Here is a 21,990-nt window from a genome sequence, read left to right as displayed (position 1 = left end):
TGAGTCTTCGACAAATTTCCCAGGATATGACAAATCTACTGTTCTTCCCAACAAAAAACAGTCAAAACTCCAACACCCTAAACTCAGATAAAGGTAAAATTCTTAATGTACAGGCCACATAAGTCTTCACAGTTTAACCATGAGGAACAAATAGCAACAGACTTCCCCCCTGTCAGGACAGGAACTATTCCAACCTTAAAAACGGAGACAGAGGTGTTACAAGGAACCTTCCAGGCACAGAAATTTGATCCAGAGACCACATTTAACTGGTGCTGGGACAGAGGCTGCATGGCCATGGTCAAACACGAGTCCCAGCTGTTGCCTTCCATGGTTCATGTCATGGATTGCCCTCTCTTCACAGAACTGGGACATGGGCCACTTCTTGGAGTCTGCAACGCCTGGCTTCTTTTCCATCCCCAGCACAGGCTTCTGGTGTGCCCCAGAAAATTCACATCATCTAGGGGGCAGTGGGAAAATCACAGGTTAAGCTTTTTCCACCTCAAAGCAGCATTCTTGGGATAAACCAAGGAAAGAAAGAAAGTGCTCTGCAACTCCAGTGGTAAAAAGGTCCTTCTAAACCTAACAGCATCAATACTGCTGTCCTTTGGCACTTTAGTATGTCTGATTTGATGCCACACATTATTTTTGTTATGAAACTAGACTAAACCAAAATCAATACGGTGCTTATTAAATGGACAAAACATGGGGTAGCTCATAGGTCTCAAAAAGCAAATGTAAATTGGAAACACTGTGCAGCTCAGTATTTCTAGCAGGGTTCTGCAACATAGAGAATAAAGCTAAATATCTGTCTTCAGGGTCAAATTAAAAAAAAAAATCACAAACACAACACTTTTTCAAGACCAGAAATTACAAAGTCAAGTGATAAATAATGAAGTGGAGGATGACAGATGGAGAGACCTAGACCACTTGGCAAGCTGGGTGCAAACAAGATAAAGAAAAGATAATGTATAGAAGACAAAGTACAAACAAATACTTCTGAAAATAATGCAGCTATTCTTCCTGGAAAGAAAACTATTCCTGGAAGTAGCTCTCCTGAGAGATTTTAGGGGTCCCTGTGATAGTATCTAGCATGACCCAATTGTGATACTGTGATGAAAGGCTTCCTCAAAAAGGGAAGATCAAGAACTGAAATCATCCTTACTGACACATCAGAATTATGTCCACAACACAGAAAGAGTATAGCTGAGCTGAGGAAGAACAACCAAAATGCTAATTTGGAGGTGGAAACTCTGTGTTGAATTTGAACTTTCTGGAGCTCATTTTTTTTAGCTCAGCATAGACAGGGTTAAGGATGCTTCCAGAGTAAGTGACTTGTGACATTAGTAAATACTAAGTTTTGAGGAAGGTACAAAAATTATTTCATTATAGTGAAGACAGTTAACTCTTTCCTTTTCACACCCTTTCCATTTTTCCAAAGGCTGCTTATCTTGTCTTTTCCATCTCATGTTCACCATTACCGAACTCCTCCTTCCTCACTTACATTTGGGGACACACTCCACCTAACCAGATGTGAAGCTGCAAGTGCTGCCTGTGTGGCAGAATTTCAGCTGAGATATTTCATGTGTGCCCTGAAGAGTTTCAGCTCCAAAACCCTCCTGTGGGCAGGATGCTCTTGTGCACTGCTGGGCTGAAGGACAAGGTGACAGCTCCCACGTGGCAGCTGATAGACTCAGTCCTTCTGTTTGGCTCAGCACTTAATCTCTCATCTTTAGAAGGAGAAACTTGTTTGTTCAAGTTTACAAGGGAAATATTTACTGAAGATTTTCAGAAATACGTTTTACATTGAAACACACGAAGCATCTGAGCACTGACACTAATCTGGGCAGCCCCTGAACACTGCAAGGTTAGAAGGCATTTTACCTCCCCATCTTACAACAGTGCGTTGGGCTTGTTTGGCTTTGTTTTACTGGTTGAGCTTGCCTGGGAAATGCTATCAGTGCTTGAGGAAAAATAAAAGAAAACACACACATTAGCTGGAGATCAAGTACATTCTTCCAAAGGAAAAACAAAGCTAAAGTCTGAGTGTTTTGCAGTGTGACCCTCATAATAATGTTTGCATTAGGCCTGCTGTCTTATTAATATTCATTTATGTTTGCATAAAGTATTTTGCAGAAAACCCCCATACACATCAGGCAAAAAATCCCATGTGTTGTTATGTATTGCAGACACACACTGACAGAATGGTTCTAACTCCAAGCTAGTGATGGTCTCTGCTGATTTCCTCAGACAAAAACATTTTTCGAAGTTAATCCGTAATTTTTGAGTTTTGCTCTGTTTAGTTAGGAAAGAGACAAGGGCCCCTTGGGTGCAACCTTACTCAAGCCTAGAAGTCTGTCTAAAAGCTATGACTGAAAAAGAAAAGGTAAAGGTTTGGTCAGGTCTCAGTCAATATGCAGGAGTATTGCATCAGAGATATGCAAGGTGAATTAATAGTTTTTCCTAACTTACTCAGCAAGCAGAGTTTGTTCTTGTTGGTCCATAATAATAATAATAATAATAATAAAAACTTATGGCCTCCATCTTGTACCTTCACCTAAAAGGAGGATTTCACCTCTCAGACTACTAAATAGGCTAAGTGCAAATAAAAAGCTCTGCGTAGACAGTGCAAGGAACTCCAGTCTCCTCTGCATGCCATGCACAAGCACATGTTTTTACATTTTTAGGAAGCCAGAGAGCTGGCAGCACGCCGAGAGGCTTGGGGAAGAGCCCACAGTACGTCCCTCTATTTACCTCAGGTAATCTCTGCGGCAGAGAATGAGATTCGCTTTTGTGTAAAGAGTTGATCCAACCTCTCCAAGACGACAGTCACAGCAGGCACACTTTAGGCAGTCTTCATGCCAATACTTATCCAGAGCCTTCAGCAGGTACCGGTCCTTGATCTTGCGGTTGCAGCCGGCGCAGCCCTTCTGCTTCCCCTTGGGCTGTACGGAGAGCATCGGCACGCCTGCAAGGCAAACACAGCACTTCCTTCAGAGCACGGGCTGGGGGCAAACACTGCTGCTGCTGCCACTACAAGGAGCTCACAGTCAAAGGAAGCTCATGTTCATGGAGCTGACAGTCAAAGGAATCCCAACTTCATCTGCTGTCGCAGGCTAACAGGGAGTGCAACGCTTGCAGCCCTTTTTTCCTAAGGGCAGGACTGACACAACGCACCAAACTCTTTCTAACCAACATCTTGCAGCAGAATAAACTGGCTGAAATTTCAACATTTATTTTTTCCCCTCATTACCCACACCCTTGTGTTGTTAATTACCTGCCACAGGCAATTAAAAAGAGCAGAAGGGCCATCACGGTATGTACCCCCCTGATTCAGCATCTGAGCCGAGTTTGATGGGGAAGGGAGAGGAGTGGGTATAAAAAGATGTGGTATGCCACTGTTTTTCCTCTCTTGTGAATCCTGACTGAAAGCCAGAGCAGGCCAGGGGCCGCTCCAAAATAAATTTGATTCAAAAGCCCTTGAGAACTGCTGAAAATAACCCCACCAGTGCCCCTCTGCCACTAATGAAGCCACATTCCTTAAGTAAAGCAGAGCTTTCCTCCTCCTCTTGTATCACACTGGAGAAGGTAGCACAAAGCCAGGAGTTTCCTCCTTCCTGGAAACCCCTGCTGGAACTGCAAAACAGCCACAAGATAGCTGGGTATGAGGTGGTGACAGCACACTCAGCTCAGGAGGCTTGGGGGGACTTGCTGTGGTCACCTTCCCCTCAGTGCTGTGTCCAGCTTTTTCCTTCTCTCCAAGCAGCCAGTGCCTGCCATGGTGAGCACTGTGATGCTCGTCAACCCTTCTCAGTTTAAGAGCCAGGCAGGAATGGACTTTATGGAATCAATAGGCAAGGTGGAAAAATAAACAAGGATTATACTGTGGGTGAGGGACAGGACAGGAAATGATGAAAGAAGAAATTAACTCACTGAGACACCAGAATTCGTTATGATTATTTTTACTGGTGTCAGTCACTAAAAATGACAATGCTGGGCCTGTAACAAGCACACTGTGGGCTTAACCAATGCAGAGATGATGAGAAGGGACACTGTGGCACAGCAGCAGGTGTCACTGGTTATATACTCTTACACAAAGTTAATCCACCCTTTCTGCAGGAAGCGCTGGATGTCCCAGAAAGCAGCAGCCTGATAATAGAATTATTAACAGTCCCTTAAGCAGAGAGGACCCAGCCAGTGCCACTGCAGTAAGTGACATTTGCTGCTCTCCTTAAAAGCCAGGGTGACCTGAGAGTGGCTAATGGTCAGCACATGTAAACCCACCACTCCCACAGTAATAATTGCTCTGTCAGAGCCCGAGCAGATGACAATAGCACTTAAGACACCTCCACACAAACAGCGAGGTATTGATCCATCTGTAATCAAAGTGGTCTCAGCAGCACAGAGACAGGCCAAGTAACATTCAAAAACCCTTATAGAACCCTCCTGCCCTCTGCTGCAGCACACTCAAAACCCAAGTCTCTACAAGCAAACTTTGGACACCAGTGACAAATCTGCAATAATTAAGTGAAAATCTGTATCTGTATTAGACTGGCCACATATGCAACCTGTAATGCTCCTGAGAGAAATTCTACAAAGCCACAGAGAAATACACACACACTTGAAAAGAGGGACAAGACAGGGAAGCATCAGAAGTGGATTATGCTGCAGATCAGACTGCAGAAGTCCCATGTGCCCGGTGAGAGTTTCTTATGAGAATGAGGGAAATGGCCCTGTGGTTCTAGGCACACCTTTGTTTGGTTGTTTGGGTTTTTTAAATCCAAAATGCTTCTCGATAGCAAAATTACATTTTGAAGTAATTTCCATGCTCTTCCTGACTCCACTCCAGGAAAACTGCACATTGTGAGAAGAGTCTGCCTTGTTGTGAGGCAGAGAAGGGTGAGCATGTGAATTTGCATTTGCAAGCTGTGTAAGATCAGTACCAGTGATGAAAGAAAATAGTTCGCACCTATGAAAACTAGGACCTAGATGTGAGAATTATGTTTTTAGATAGGAGCCCCAGACACCAGCAAGTCATTATTCACCCCCTAAACAGGCTCTCTAAATGTGTACCCTTAGAGGGAGAGGAGGATTTCTCACAAGAAGGGTCACCACACAATCTTTTTGCAAGGTTTGTGTAGGTAACACAAGGATCCTGCATCTGGAAAGACACAGATTCCACTTAACCAGCACACCTTAAACTCAAGAGAGCTGCTGCATGGATGGGGTTTGAGATCAGCTCTGTACTTCAGAAATACAAGATCCTCAGCCAGATGGGACTTCCCAAAGCCTCACTTTTGAAAGCAGTGCCCTTTCAGAGGTACAGCTGCCCTCACCCAGAGAGAGGGTGCCAATGCAGCAGCAGCAGCAGCATCAAGCACAAGGGCAGTTGTGCAGGGATGCTACCCTGGCTGGACCATTAGGAGAGGCTGGTTTGATCATTTAGGGCAGGTAAGGAGGGTGTCCTGTGGCAAGCAGGCCTGGATGGCTGAGGGCTGACTGCAGGGGCAGTTCTTGTTCCATCTGTGGCCCTGGCAGCTCTCGCTCTCCGCAGCCATCTGAGCTCCTCGCTATTGCAAGAGCACCACTGTCTTATGAGAGGCTTCTGCAAGTAAGGGGAATGTAACACTTTGATTTGCTTCTAATAACTAGCAAAGGAACAGATATAGATATATTTTTAAGCAGTACCTTAAGCAAGGAAAAAAGCTATGTATTTGGTCAGCGTTCAGCAGGGGGCTTTCTAATGAAAAAAGGTACCATTTCAGAGATCATATGATGTTCAAAGCTGCTATTCCCACTCAGATAATAACGAGCAAGGTCAGCCTCTGCTGGTCAGGTTCAGTGTTTTGAAATTACATTTTGGGCTGTGAGGTTTCCCTCCGACATCCCAACCAACCGGTCTGCACGGAGCACACAAGCCACTACAGAAAGTTGCAGCTGCAATTAGCTGGTGAGTTGACACAGCAGGCAAGGCGTGAAACAAAATTTCAAAAACTGCCAAACTTGATCAGCAAGGGTTCCTCGAACGCTTGCAATGTCATTTCCAAGCAACAAGAGAGAAGCATCTCAGAAGCTTAACCCTATTCACAGTAAGAGGCTTGCACAGAGAGGACACAATCAACACCAAACCCTGCTTTCCTCCTCCTGCCTCCCCCTTCCAGCAGACCTGAAGCAGCCTGGGCTCTGCAGGCACAAACCACCTGGAGAACTGCTCTTTCTTTTCAGTAATTTCCCCACTGCAAGACTGGGATGTTGCTTCATTTCTCTATGTCCATTTCCTCCCAGTACTTGCCTAGAAATGCCAAGATATCCAGTTCAATTTGATAAGGGACATGAGGTGTCTAACTGGGGCTGTCAAGAAACAAAGGGGTCACCTTTGACAAATTCCACACATGCTCTGTGGAGGAGGATAAGAAAATGAGAAGGAGTGTTGCAGAACTAGAAAAATTAACAGCTGGATGCTCACATATTTAAATATGTGATCACAAGAGAACACTGATTATTGCCAGATTCTGAAAGTACCATCAAGTTGCTCTCTTCTCTCCTGTTGCTAGACATCCAGTGCTCTCTTTTCTTAGAAACAGTAGATGAATCCTTTCTATTTCTGGCTACCTACACTCCCTTCTTTGCCCTTTACAGCTTAATAGACTTGCTGCTGGTAAATACAAAACTAAACCCACTCTGAGTGCTCAGAGCTCCAATACACATTAAAAAATTATAGACACCACCTCTGGACTTACTGAAATTTATGTCTATGTCTAAAGAGGCTGTTATTGTAGTGAGTAATCCAAACTTTACCACTATTCACAGCCGGACAAACAAGCTTTAATCAGCCCGTATCTGCTCAGTCGGAGTCTTTCTGTAAAATGATTCAGCTGGCCTTATAACACAAGTGTCCACTAAGTACACCTCTAAATTTTTCTAAGCCATTTTACTGATATTTCTATTCACATGGCAATCAGCTGCGGTTCCTCTAAGGGCACTGTTCATAAAGCCTCCTTTCCAAGAGAGCCTGGGAACTTTTCATAAATGGCAGACCTTTTAAATAACAGTTATCTGCACTGGTCCTACGGCGCACAGCTCCACAGTGCTCTGGTCTGCAGCAGAGCTAGAGGTCCCCTCTGAAAGCAGGGAAGTTCACCACCTAATTTCTCTAATGCAACTCTAAAGGTTAATTGGTCTGAAAGAGTAATGGGGGACTGCTAGCTAATGATATATGCCTCAAGGCTTTGCAGCTTGCCTGTATTTTATTCAGTCGAGTCCAGAGCATAAAACACAGGTGATATCACCAGGACTTTTCAGACCCCCTCCACTCCAAGTTGCCCCCCTCAGCTACACCCACATGTGTGGGGAGAAGGCAGCAGGAGCTGGAGGCAGCTCTTTTCCACCTGCATTTCATGGCTTATTAGAGGGGGCTCGGAGAAGTGTGTGGCTGCACTCCTCATTACCTCTGTGGAGAACTAAAAACAACTCTAATGAGGAGAGCCGGAGCGTACAGTACGGGCTGGGAGGAGGGACCTCCTCCCACTCTCCCCAAGGAACCCGGCCAAAATCTTCAATTTGCCATTTATGACAGCTAATTAGTTATTCTATTCAAAATCTTTGCTTTAAATAAAAGAACTAATTATACACAAAGGTCAGTCCCCCACCTCCTGTGAAGCACACATAATTGGCTTATTTCCCCAACATTGTGTGTATGTTTTACACAATGCTTTCAGGCAGATGGCTTTAACTCTTTCCCTCGACAAGTTTTTTGGTGTTGGCTTTTTTGTTGTTGCTGGGACTTTCGTTTGTTTGTTTGTATTTGTTTGGGTTTTTTCCTTGTTGCTGTTATTTTGTTTTTCTTTTTTTAAAGCCCCAACACCTTTCCTCAGAGTACCTACTTTAAGAGTAAAAGCTTGTTCAACACCAAAGCAAATAACTATACACACACACACACACACAATACTTCTACTCTGCAAAAGGTTTGTGACAATCACTCCCTGTTGTACAGCACCTTGCACAACATAGCACTGGAATTGTTTTTATTCTCCAGAGCAAATTCTTCCTTGAGCAGTACCTTTAGACACTACTACCACATTTCTCTACCTTCTTCTGCCAAACACTACAGTTATTGCAGGTTTACATTACCCTTATTCTTTTTTATTATTATTTGTAATATTTTTAAGATTTTAAAAAATTATATAAGTGGTTATTATAAGGATGCAGCATTCCAGGGCTAAAAGTAATTCTGGTTTAAAGACCAGGGGTTTGCCAGTTAGGCAACTGAGCCTAAGTTTCAGAGTTCCACTTGAGGGAAAAAAATATTTATTTCTAGCATCAACACCCTTTAAATGAACTGACCTCCTTTTGCCTGCTAACAAAACCCCCAGCATTTGGCTGCGAAAGATGAAAAAGTAACTGAAGAGTAGGAGTAATCTTATTAACTCCTGTCTCATCACAATAAATAGGCTGCAGTCTTATGTCTTTTATCAGAAGATCTGATATCATTTAAAAGCATTAGAGCCCTGCATCACCCATTTAAGTAAATGCAGACAGTCATTGCCAAAAAGATGCAGTGAATTTCATTCCCCTAAAAAGAAACTCTGTGTTCCCAGTATTGTATTACTCACCTTCTATGAATATTTCACCCTGTGAATCAAGTCAGACCTTGCACTCCCACTGAATGGAGAGTGCGCTGTCTCGGGCATCCTCACCAAGAATTTCATCAGAAAAATTACAGCCAGCAAGGTGAAACTCATCATGTCATCTGTATATCCAATTAAAACCTTACATTTGGAACACCACGTACTTGCAACTAAATGCTTATGAGTAAGACTTAGACCATTCATCAAAGTTATTCAATGAGAAACCACAATCTTTTTTCATTGCCAGTTTCATGCTGCAGTATGCAGCTGGTGATTTTTACAGTGGCTTTAGCAATTCATTTGGGGCATTCTTTCTTCTGAATCATTACTGAACAAATTTCCCAAGCATGGCAAAAAAGTAGTTTGAGAGGGCAGTTAATGGGAGAAACAACATTTTGATCACCACGTCTATTTTGACTATTCTAAGTCCTCTGCCCAATAACACAGCAACTTTTTTTTGTCCATACATTTCATGACAAGTTGTAGAGAAATATGTTTTAGAGTCTAGTGTCTCCTGGAAGTTTCAGCTGCCTAAAAGTGACCCAAAGCTTCATGAATGGCTTTAACCCCCCTTCAATCTCACATGTTTTAAAGCCATTTGCTCAGATAGACCAACAGAGCAAAAGTAATTATTTGGCATAATTTGAATCTGTACCAACATAGGTCCTGATTCAGGACACATGGTTTAGGGGTAGAATCCAGACTTTCATTTTCCCCACAAGTTTTGAGTCTTCCAGTACCTGTTTTTAGCCTCTCTCAATTACAGAGTTTCTCCTACCAGAGGCCAACCTGTAGCTATAAAGAAACACATGGCAGCAGGACTAAACACAAACCATAATAATTGTTGCTGCAAGACAGTTTCTATAAATCATTTCAGGAAGCAATGTTTTCCCTGTGCTCATAAAATGTGTTTGTTTGAGCTTTAATTTTTCGTAATTGGCACATGTCCAAAGTTTATTCTTAGCACATCCACAGTTTCAGTAAAATCCATTTTTACTGTTTGAAGCCCTGGAAGCAGAACAAAGACATGCAGATTTCTCCTACTTTCAACCTAATCTGAGAACATTCTGATCAAGTTTTCTCCATTAGTCACAATTTAGCGTACTGCAGTCTGGCAAAGGTCCTGATTTCAGGTGGCCAGCTCCCTCCTTCAGTGTCTGTAGTAGAAAAAAGTTTGGCAATGGAGTGACTACCCTCAAACCACCCTTCCAGCAGTGTAAGAATGAGAAAAAAACTATTATTTCGTATGACTGGCCTGAAATTTATCCCATATTCCTATATATTCCATCAATTTGCAGGTGACCACAGAAAAGACACCAACCTCAAAAGCTGTCTATTTAGTGGGTTTGGGTGTCAGAGCCAAGGAGTGGAAGAAGAGTCTCTGAGCCAAATGGTCACAAAGGTAAGAACTCATCCCTTACTTTTCAGCTCTTGTAAGAATAACCTGTGTACCAAAATTAAATACAAGGCAGGGTTTGTGTCCCTTCCCTTTTTCAACAAGGAAGAAAATCAAACGGAAAAAACCTTCTATCAAGTTAAATATCCCAAAGAGTGTTCAAGAAGTAAAAACTCTTCAGTTATTTCATGCTGATGTGTGATGCTCCCCAATGCTCCTCTCCCAGCTGAAATGACCTGTTTAACATACCGAGGTTTCGAGACACGAGCAAAGCCGTGCAGGGCAGCAGTGCTCAGGTTTAGCAGTGAAACATTAACACCACCCTGACAGATCTGGCATGCTATGTATGTGAATGTTTTAAGGAGAATAGAACTATATCATTGCTCAATCACCATCATCTTTTCTTCTGCCTCTTTGCAGACATACACAATGTCAACCTAAGCTTTCGGCAACCTTAATAGAATTTCAGTGCCCACTGCCAAATGGCCATTTGATGTTCTGCCCTGTGTACACTGATGAAGCAATCTGTCACAGCCCTTAATGCAGGCAATGATGACTATCCAATCTAAAGCTTTCACAGGCTTATAGAAATTTCTCAAGACTTTTGGAGCCTACAATAATTTGCGCAATACCACAAAAGGATTTGGAATCCTGGTGCGCTCTGTATTTAATGAAATATGAATATACTCCTTTAAATGTTTCTAGAAGAAATCCTACTCAGGCCAAAAGCCCATTTTATACCATCAATCACCAGAAAGTTGTGTTGTCAACTCTGAAATAGAAAATACTATCATGATTGCAAGTTACTGTAGTATGAATATAACAGCCCCTCCTGCCCTGTCCAAACTTACTGCCAAGGCAAGCACTGATGTTCATGCCCTGCACAAGATTACTGCAATAAATATACTAGGACTAAAATTTATTTGCATGTAAGAGGCAAGGAGAGATTTGCCTATGGGGAATGCAGAAGGAATCTATCTACTTAATGCAAACTGTGTAAGAGATACAATTGCTGCTGACTGACCTTCCAGGAGTCGTGAAATATACTTCCCCAGTGATTTAGAAAGATGCAGTTATCCACCAAACCTATCCTCTTCTCCCTTTCCTAGCAAAACCAGAGACACACATCTGCTATTAAAAGTTGAAAGGAGAAGGGCAAGCTATTTCCTTGTCTTCTTGTTGAAAGGAAAAAACACAACAGCCAGTCCTTTGCAGGACCATTTGCATGCTGAGCTGTCAGACTATGCACTTTCCATTAAAGAGATAGCATCCCTTTTCATAAGTCCATTTGGGATCCATTTTAGTGTTATCTAAAAATCAAATCTACATGGTAATCCTTTTAATGTACTCTTGACTTTTAAAAACAGCTTTATGTTCCTTCAGGAAATGTTTTAAGCCATTACTCAGTAATTACTACTCACCCATGAAAACACTGATCTTTTACAATATATAATCAGTTTGCTGACTTCAAAAATAAAGCAGACTGGAATTTTGTCTCATGAAAGTAGCAAAGGAAAACCAAGGTTAAGAGAGCATCCCATCTCTTCTCCCCCCCCAATTATATCTAAGTGGTGTGTTTTTTCTGTTGTATGAGAGAGGCTGAGGTGGTCACAGTTTCAAGTGCCTGTGTGTGGAGACTCTCAGTCTCAATCTGTGAGCACTGGTGAGCATAGGTGAGCACTGTTCAGGTTAACCAATAAATAAATACTGATTTAGGAAGTGGAGTTTGTATTTTAGACACAAATAATACCCTAACCTTCTGCAAGCCCTGAAGTTTTGAGTGATGCTACACAACCTTCTGAAAGGCTGTGGAATTTGTGGATTTGCTTTGATAAGCTTCAGGTGCACAAGACACAAGTCTCAGAAGAGGTGTCAAAAATGGTTCACATCTAGTGCAGATTTACTGGATTTTATCCACAGCTGCACTCAACATAAAATGCTCAGTCAGATTCCAGGAGCTTGAAACTACTTGAAAGTCCAACTACCATCTCCCAAAGGATTTGCCTTGCTTCTTTCCAAACTCCTTGTCACACCCAGAGGTGGCTGGAGAGTTTGAGTGAAAAGGAGACCCAGAACTGCCTTGTCCTTTGCAGCAGAAGCCAGAGAGAGGAGCAGAGTGCATTTTGCTCAGGTATAGCTGCTGTCTGAGAAGGACCAGACAAAAGCCCATGACCGGTATGGTACAGTCACTCATCTACAGGAGGTTCCTGGATAACCTGGCCTTGCAAGCAGTTTTACAAAGACCCAAGATGTTTACACAAAGTGTAGCCCACCAACAACCAATCCTTCCTCTCCCAGTGCAGACCCCAGAGAGCACAATGCCCTTCATGATGACTCTGGCAAAGCAGTTTAATATTTCACGACTAGATAAAGGGCAAGGTGATTGTCAGAAAGAATTTGCTGTACCTTGCAAAGAATATCAACCAAAATTGTTCTCTTAATGCCATGAAGATAGAGAAGGCAGAGAAAGCAGAGGCTAAATACTTAATTACCTCTGTTCTTCTGTTTACTGAAGTCTAACTTAAGCCTTACTGAGCCACAGTTTGCTTCCACAATCAGATTTTACTCTACCTCATTTGGCTACTGCAATTAGGACGGAGAAAGTCCCACCCCTGGACATTTCCCCTTTCATTCCCAGGAAAAGGTATGCAGCCCCCAGTGCACGGCTGATCATTAAACATTTGTTATAGCTGCAGTTGGCTAGTAACTATATGCCTCAAATTAATTTTTATTATTCACTTCTGATTAAGTCAGGGCTCACAAGCCACAGCTGGCCATTAATGCTACCCTTCTTTACAAGAAAATATGCTGATAAGAATGAAAAGTGGTTTCTTGGCTGTTGTATACTCATTCTATAATGAGTTCCTTTGAGGTGACGTATAGAGGCAGGATTTGAGCATTATTAGCCTGGACAACAGCAAAGACACAAGTAGAATTGCAAGACCTTTTTCTCTTGTTCCTTTTTTTTTTTTTTTCCATGTCCAAGCAAGGCTTTGAAAACCCTGGTGCAATTTATATATTCCAGAATAAACTGAGCACTATGGGTTTGGGGCAAGTTAGCATGACATTTAGTTTGCATTAAAGCATCCTAGAAGTCATATGAAGTATATCATAACAGAGCATATTCTACTCTATTAAGCATTCAGGAGCATCACAGTATTCAGAATATGGATGAGAAGCTGGAATTGCACAAGACATTCCTCCTCTTACGACTGACCACTGAGTTGAATTCAAGCTGATCCTGAGGGAGTCATTTTCATTAACCTACTGTAGCTCTCTAATCCTATTCCTTGAATTTCAGACCACCACCACTAAAAGAATTTATGACCTGCTGCCTGCACTTTGGATGGTGCTCACACTTCACTCTTTTCCTCAATGCATCCTGCTCCTCTGGATCATTACCACTGCTTCATGCAGCAACCCATCCCCTTAAAGTGGAAGCCTGCTCTTCAATTCAGATCTTCATGCTCCATTTAATTCTCACCAACATACGTGAAGATGGCGATGGTTACACTTGGCCAGAAACAATGAAAAAAACATAATAATCATATGACCCAATCCAACGTGCACAACTGAAAGCCTCCTGAAATGTACCTCCTGAAGTCTGGCCCAGATATGTAGCTACTAATGCTTTGCCTGAAACCTCAGACTAAAATGAAATTCTAAACCACTAACCTTCAGGCTCCAAAAAATGCCACATTTCCGGGCCAAAAAACTTACTGAGCAGCTTTTCCTGCGCTCCATTTCCGCGCGAGTGTCCGCCGCGTGATTTGCTCAGTTTTTGCCCACCTCATCATGAGACTCCTGACTGCTGAAAAGAACTCCTTCACTGAACTAATGAAATAAGGAGTCTTAAGTGCCCTGCAATCCCTTTTAGAAAAGGCTGTATCTCCAGATGAGTCTCAATTTCACAGCATCAGGGAACCGTGTGCCAACGCGCTGAACCGGAACGCCAGGGCTAGCAGGAGTTGCAGACAACAATGCTAACATCAGGGTTATTTTAGATTAGAGCACTTCCAAATCAATTTTGGATTTAAACTTTTAAATGCACTCTCCAGAAGGAATCTGCACTGACTGAGTATTTCCAAGGCTAATTTTCTAAGCTTGAATGAAACTCATTCTTATCTAAGAAAAAGATGCAACTAACCTTTGCCACAAAGGCTGGGTCACAGCTAGAAAACGAGGCAGACAACAGTCCTAGAAAGGAATAAACTGCCTAACTACACATCCATAAAACTGCTAACAAAAACAACCACCAAAACAACAACAACAACAAAAAAAGCCATACTGATTCTGTTGGGACTGATTTTAACTGAGGCCAGAAGCTGTCAGGATATTTGGAATCAGGGCACTTCTCCTGCTGCTGAGGTACCCCATCTCCCACAGGCAGTCCCATTCCAGCAGGGGTATGGGAATGCTCTGGGATGTCCAGGAGAGCAGGGCTGCACTCCAGGAACAGGCATCATGCTGCAGTGGGATAAGGGAAGAGCTGAACATCCACAGCCTGATGGCAGTTTTTTTTCCAGACTGAAACTCCTGCCGAATTAAGACAGATCCTCAGCACTCCACAGAAAAGAAAGTGGTTGTGATGAGAGAAGAGAATTTGTAAGACAGATGGGAGAGTTAAGGTTAAAGTTCAGAACAGAAGCAATTAAGACGGGTAAGAGTGCTCTGCAACTTGACACAGGTTTGCTTTGTATTCAGAACTTTTCACTTTTAAGCATTAAGCATCTTAACTTGTGTATAGAGAGATTATAATTAAAACCTGACAAGCTTAAATTAGCCATTTAGAAAAGGTTCTCCAGAAAGCTTTTAAAGTAGACTAAACATATCTATTAAAATGGAAGAAAGGAAGAAAAAAATCAGAGCCATTTTCAGTTACAATAGTTTTCCCTACCTAGATATTTCAAGAGATTAGACAAATTTGAAATCAAAGTTCTGCAACTGTCCAAAGCCACTTAACAGGGGGGAGCGAGAGGAAGTGTGGCAATTAGAAAAACCTTTAAAACCCCCTCTATTTAATAGCCACAATCCTCTGGATGAACATAAGCACCCCAGAAACCCCATTAAAAAAGTGAAGAAAAAAAAAAAAAGGCGAGAGAGAGGGAAAAAAAAAGAGAACCTTATTTCCCTTTGGGATTCTGAGCACTTCAGGGAGTGCTCTATTATGGTTCCCCAGGGATGGGGGAATTATGTCAATCTGCCACAAGGTGGGCAGTTAGTGAGGGAGGCAGCCTGGGAACTGGCTTTCACCAGGCCATTCCAATTAAAGCATAGGGAGCATTTTCACCTCACACTGGCTATTTAGATTAATTCCCAGTGTTTCAGTGCTACACAATTTTTCTACAAGTTCAAGAAACCGACTCTAAAGCAAATTTGCTCTGTATCAAAGAAAGGAACATATCCACCAGTGCCAAATAACAGCAGATAATTTATTCTCCCCCAAAAGAAAAAAGCTACACATACATTGATATTTCAAGAAAAAGTTCACAGACTATAAGTATCTATTAACCAGGTTTGTGACAATAAAAGTCATTAAGGGCAAGGGTGCTGCAAAGCCCACCCTATTACTTCCAAATTGTATATTCTTTCTTACCTGCCTTGCTTGTTCATAAAACAGATACAGTCCTGGAGAAATATGGCTGGACATCTAGCTGAAACACAAGACCCAAGGCTTGGTTTCCCAGCACACACATCCAGCCCTGCCATGCCCTCCTCTACTGCCCAGGCCAAGCAAGCAATCCCAACTGGCTCTCAGCACACCTTTAAGTAAGGAAGTTCAAACATTTGCTCATTGACCTAAAGAAGCTCCTACACTAACCTGTTAACCTAAGGAACAACTCTACATTATTCCTAGCTCTGACTGCTCCCAAAGCCTCATCAGCTTCTCTCAACCTTCGTTTTTAAAGCTCTGGAGCAGATGTTTTACATGCATGAAGTGCATGATATGAGTATTTGGACAGGCCACAGGGTGCCCTTGTGCACGTTGAAGACTCAGAAGTTCCACGATCGCAGCATCCTGCTTCTGGGTGAGAGAGGAAGGTGGATAGGTAGTGGAGGAACAGAAGACAGCACAAATGTGATACAAAATATGGTGCAGACATGAGTACTGTAGTTCTTCAAAGGAAGGAGAGAGCCAGTGCCTGTCCCTGAGAAAAATAATCAAGCTGCAGCAGCAATGATCGCTCTAAACCCACGTCGTTTATCTGCAGCCTACATTCACTGCCTCCACATGCAAACTGTAATCCTTTTCTCCAATCTACCTCACCTGTGCTGCACTCCATGCAGCACCTCTTTTCAGAGGAGTCTCTAAATTATCTAAGCATAGGAAAAAAGAATGTTACTTTAAAGGAAACCATGATCTGCCACAGCAAAGCGTGAGATGAGTAATTTGTTACTTCAAGTGCTAGGAGGTCTTTTTTTTAATTTTTTTTTTCTGAGTGCCAGCAGCATTTGAAGTGGTAATGTGCATACAGAAATCTCAATTTACTTTGCTTCATCTTCATAGCCCACCAGTGTACTTATTCCTAATTCACACTGAACCAAAAATCTGATAAGGAAAAACAATACCTGCTCCAGATCTAATACCTAATGGAAGTGTGTGAATGAGGATTTCCAAAGCTCAAGATCCATTTGGATCCTTAACTGAACTGTTTACAAACAGGAATTGGGTGAAAAAGAATAGATATCTGCATTTCAGGCACCCTAAACTCCAAGTAAAAATGTCTATCCCAGTTTTGCTTATCTGTAGCAGCAATTTCACAGCAACTGCCGGGTGTGCAATTGCCACTCTGCTTTCAGAGAATTAAACAGCAGAAGACTTCTCCAGAGACTTCTCACTTCTTATGTGGGTTCAGCCTTATTTTCACTTCATTCCCAAACCTAGGGCAGCTGAAATCCATCTCCACTCCAAGCAGGTCCATCAGGCACACCAGAGGAGGGCGGACCCCTCTTCCCAGTGCTGAAGCAGGACCACTGCTGTACTCTCCGCTGCCTGTCCCACTGTGTCTCTGTCTGCCCCTGATGACAGCTGCCTGGGACACAGGTATTTTCCCCTGGAAGTTCCTGGCAGGAATTTCTCTCCCAGGTGAGACCCTCTGCTCCCCTCTGAGAAGAATTTGGCTCAGTTGTCTCAAAAATCTGCAGTAGTGACATCTCCCTGTTGTTTTCTCCTCTATCTCCCAATTCCCTCAGCCCCTCTCTGTGGGTACCACCAATAAGATGGCTCTGAAATGAACTTGCTAAGCATTCTCTAGTCTGTCAGTAGGACTGCTGACCAGCTTTGATGGACATGTATCTGGTGCTCAAAAGCCTACAGCTGATCTCTGATGTCTGCGAAGCAAAAACTTGTCACTGTTCTATGACATCACCAGTGACATGAATCAGGTACTCCAAAATATTTACTTTTATTTTAATGAGCTCCATGACAAACTATTTCTACAGCCTGAGCAACCAGAAAGCTTTATTTTTTTAAAAAAACTCTATGATTCCAGCACTGACGCTGCATGCTTTTTGTCCAGTGACTCCTATACTACAACCCAGAGAACCCGAGGGTGAAACATGTCCATCTCCAGAGAGGAGTAAAGCCAACAGGCAGCATGATTCAAACAGCCAAGAAAACCAGGGGAAACCTCTCCAATGCATGAATGCCCTGAGACATGCTCTATCTATGCAAAACAGGCACCAATGCCACGCCTGGGATCTGTCCATCCCTCTCTCCAGGACCAGCCCTCAGCAATAACAACAGTTCATTGCTGCTGCGAAGGTCAAGGGCTCCGCCAGCCCTCCGGAGATTTGAGCTACTGGTTCCACAGAGTCTGCCCGTATCAAACCTGACACTTAGATTAGCAATTACTCCCCAGACATATCTAATTTCCCATTTCTTCAGTTTCTAGTGTCAAAATACACTTGCAGTACAATATGCAAACCTCCACTGGCAATACCTTTTCTCTCTCTTCTGTTGTGGTGGGAGGAATGCCTATTTTTTCAGGAAACAGTTGTACTTTTATGTTAATGTATTATCATACTCATAAACCCCTGAGATCATGTTTTTGTTATACAGCATCAAAATTGGTAAAGCTGCATTCCACAGTTACCATCACATTATCAGCAGACATAGAAATATTTTGGAAGTTGGCATGTAAGACAGATGCTCTGCATTATAAACACCAGAGAACGATCAGTCTTTGATATGCAGTCCATGGATGGCTTCATCACAGCTCTATTTGGTGGCTTTCCTTGTGCCAATCCACTGCAGCACTACATGCCACCCTGGTAAGATTTGAACAAGCAGAGGGACCTGCACATTCCTCTCCTCAGAGGCCAGTGAAGAGTTAAACCATGGCACCACTTCTTCCCATTCTGCATGACAATATCAGAGCAAACCTACGTCCTTGCCTCTTCCACAGCCTTAATATATTAAAACTATTACTCACTTTTACTCATCATGAACATGGATTGCCTCATTTTTATCCTAAACTGTGAAGTGGCAATTTCCATCAGCACTTCTGCAATCCAGGTCCGCCCTCACCCACCCATGAAAGGCTCCTGCCATGTCACACAAGAGCCACTGTCCCTTTGTTTTGGGATGCCAACATCTTAAAAGCCTTCCAAGTAGAAGGGGCAACCTGAGTAATTTCATGCCCAGCTGCAAGGAATTTTTAACAGGGAAGGAGACAAAATGAAGCTTAGAGGGCAGGTATTAAATCTCACCAGTCCACTGTGTGCCAAGGCTATTAAGAAAGTTTGGAATTACAACAGAGCTCTGCTTCAAAACCTACAGACCTGGTTCTCAAAGGCTACCTATTTAAGTAGCTTGCAGACACGTGCTTGTGTCATTCAAGATGCTTTTTACACTTTTACACAGGCCCAAAGCTGCATGAGCAGCCTGCCCACAAAAGCTGGTCTTGCACAGCACGTGGTGGTGGAGAACAACTTGTCCTCGTTGGCTCCACTGGGGCAAACAGGCACCAGATTTGTTCCATTAACTGCATTTCTTACATGGCTGCACTGGTTCCTTTCCCTCTCTCTCTGTCTGTCAAAGGACAAGCCATCTCTGAACTCTGGGACTTTTTTATAAAACTGCCATTGGCAATTTTTGAGTAGCATTAATTCAGGGACAATTCTGCAGAAAAAGTCCATGTTTGGATGCAGTGCACCTTGTAAAGTGTAGAGAGGGGAAAAAGAAGCCACAGCAATGCAGAGGCTCAGGCCACAGAAATGGCAAGAGGATATCAAATGTTGCTTTAAGTGCTGAAATATTTGTGCTTTGAAAGAAAAATGCCTTCAGGAATCCCAGCAGGAGTCACCTCTATATAAAGACTTCATTTATAAAAGGACATTTATTATTCTCAATTAATGGCATTCTGATAGACACGTTTACATTTCTAGGTGTCAGATTCAGCAGAATACAAAATGACTAAAGGACTCATATTTTGTTCTGAAAATGGCCATAAAAGGATCTAAAGGTGAGAAAAAAGAAAAAAAAATCCACATTTTCTAGAAGACATATGATGTCCTTTGGTTCCTTATAGTTCTGAAGCCTGGTTAGCACAGCAAGGCTTTTGAAATACAGATTTAAACCTGCAAACAGCAAAGCTAAATGCCACTACAGCTCCTCATGAAATTAGGTGGCGACCACACTGAGAGGCAGTAATAGATCTTGATCACATCCTCCCATGGATTATTAGAGAAACCTAATGTGGCAGAACACTGCATGGTAGGTTTCTGGAAAAATGAATAGCTAGAAGTCTCAAAAAAATTTCCACTTTGCCAGCAAAGTGTATATAATGCTACCAGATTTCAAACATCCAAAATAAAAGGAGATAGAGAATGAACACCTTCATCTTGTAAGAAAAAATAACTTGTCTTGGGGAAAATCTAGAAATAAAAAGCCACTTCAGTGACATGTTGTAACTGAAGCACCAATAAATTCTTCCCACATACACAGACACCCCCACAGGTTGCTGGTGGCACAGCACACACATGGCCAGGACTGACACACAAACGTTTGTCACTTGTGAGCCTCCCTAGGGCTAAGGAGAAAAAGACAACATTAACCACGAGAAGGTAAGGATCATATTTTTTTAAAAAGCCAAAACAGTACAAATAAAAGTGCAGGTACTTAAGGCCCAAGGCATTACACTGCCCAACTCCCCGAGGCAACAGGCCGTCTTTGTGATGTGTGAGCACACGTACATCTACCATCAAATGTAGTCAGTCACCTCCAAATAATGTATGTATCTAGAAAAGCTTTTTTACTCATGTTCACTCTCCTTTCTCTGCTGGAAAGAGCTGCAGACTGTTTGCTTTACCAAAAACTTGAGCACTGGTTGGTTTTGTTGTTCAGTAGGTTGGTTGCGGGCATTCTTTGATATTTTGTTGTTATTGTATTTAAAATTAAGAATACCCCATAGAAAATTAAATCTTCCCATCAAGTTCCAGAGGACTTCAAATAAAACTGCCTAACCGCCAATTCAACTATATAAATCTACATGTTGTGGGTATTCCCACCCAACAGCCTGATGTTAGACCTGTAAATAAATAATTCAGTCCCCAAGTAATAGCAGCTAAATTTAAAAAGCACCCACAAAACCTACTGCCATTAACTGGAGCTTTCAATGCCCAGATTTGGTTTCTTGGGTGGGGTGGGAAATGCAATTTACTACCAGGGGGAAGTACAAGTGTTGAAAACTAATTCAGCAGTGCCTCCAAGTATGGGAGCTGTCCCTCAGCCCAGGGCACTGGGGATTTGTGCGCTCCGCCACCACCTCCGGACTCACAGGACAAGCCCACACTAAAAACCCTTGGGAAGGGCTGGAATGCCAGCAGCTCCCAGTTTGGACTGAGCACTGGGAACCAGAAAAATCTCAGATTATAACTGCAGTTCTGCCACTGTTTTATGTGTGACAATCTCTTCATCCATCGGTGCCTTTGCTGGCGACGGAGAACCAGCAACGCCGATTATTTCCAAAAGATTTCAAGCGCTCTCCAGCACTGTGAAAAAAGCACCAAGTGCTTTCCAAGTGTAAATGCACTGCCAGCTGCAAAAGATATAACATAACAGGCTACACTTACCTTATCCTAGGGTCCTTTATCAAAGGGCAGGTAGATTAAAGAGATTAAACTTTCTGGAGTATTTTAAAACTTCCATAAAGTCCCCACACCAGTTTACAACTTTTTTTTCTGAAAAAAAAAACCTTTGTAAACTGTGAGGTGCTCTGGCAGATATAACGTAGATGTATCTTACCAGCAAAAGGCAGTTTCCCCTCCTTCTAAATGATGGAAAGTCAATTTGCATCATAATTAAACCAAGGCCCTGTAACGTTACTTTTAGTTAAAACAGTAAACTACTATAATAAAAGTGTACCTGGGGAATATTTAGAGAAGGCACTAATGATTTCTTCCCCAGTGGTTAATAAATTCACTTCCAGATCAATTTGTTCATGATAGAAACTTGAGAGCATAAACAGTTACACAAGCACATTAGAGTGTGTCTTTCTCAGTATAAATGATTTATTACAATGATTAGCAGCACATAAACAATTTAAAATACAACTCTAATTAGCTTTTTGGAAGAAAAGGAGAAAAATCTTCCTGACTCCTTCTACACATTATGTTTTACTTTTCTAAGTGTGTACTTTTTAATTAAATCCAAATGTCACAATAAATTTAAAGTGTTTTATTACCATTCTGGCTAACTAAGCCATTCATGCAAACACCCATTATATTAAACCAGATGCAGGACTGAAAGTGGTTGAGGAGAGAGCAGAAAGAAAGGGGGCGAAGGCAATTACTTCTATATTTGACAAGAGATTTGTACAAATGTTTAAAGACAAGAAGATCTTTGGCAAGGTTTCTCTGTTTTATCCAGGGAGGCTGGCCAGCTAATTGCTCTTTAATACCTGTTTCCAAGTTTGAAAGCGTCGCACCGGGTTAAACATTCCCCATCCGAAGCATAAAGAGGGGACA

The 21,990-nt window shown here is 42.3% G+C and overlaps 1 protein-coding gene across 4 annotated transcripts in view; it reads right to left on the bottom strand.

The window, feature by feature from the left end:
* Positions 1-21,990, bottom strand: part of LMO1 (LIM domain only 1) — a 63,657-nt gene that overhangs the window by 12,901 nt on the left and 28,766 nt on the right. For all 4 annotated transcript variants that reach the window (XM_054515035.1, XM_036383416.2, XM_036383418.2 and 1 more), the window contains one exon: positions 2,752-2,965. In XM_054515035.1, the coding sequence (XP_054371010.1) occupies positions 2,752-2,957 (206 nt within the window). In that variant the 5' untranslated portion in view covers positions 2,958-2,965. The remainder of the gene's footprint in view (positions 1-2,751; positions 2,966-21,990) is intronic.

This window comes from Molothrus ater, chromosome 6 (genome assembly GCF_012460135.2).
Source record: "Molothrus ater isolate BHLD 08-10-18 breed brown headed cowbird chromosome 6, BPBGC_Mater_1.1, whole genome shotgun sequence".
Lineage (NCBI taxonomy): Eukaryota > Metazoa > Chordata > Aves > Passeriformes > Icteridae > Molothrus > Molothrus ater.
Note: the sequence above shows the minus strand (reverse complement) of the source record. Positions and strands in the feature narration are given on the sequence as shown.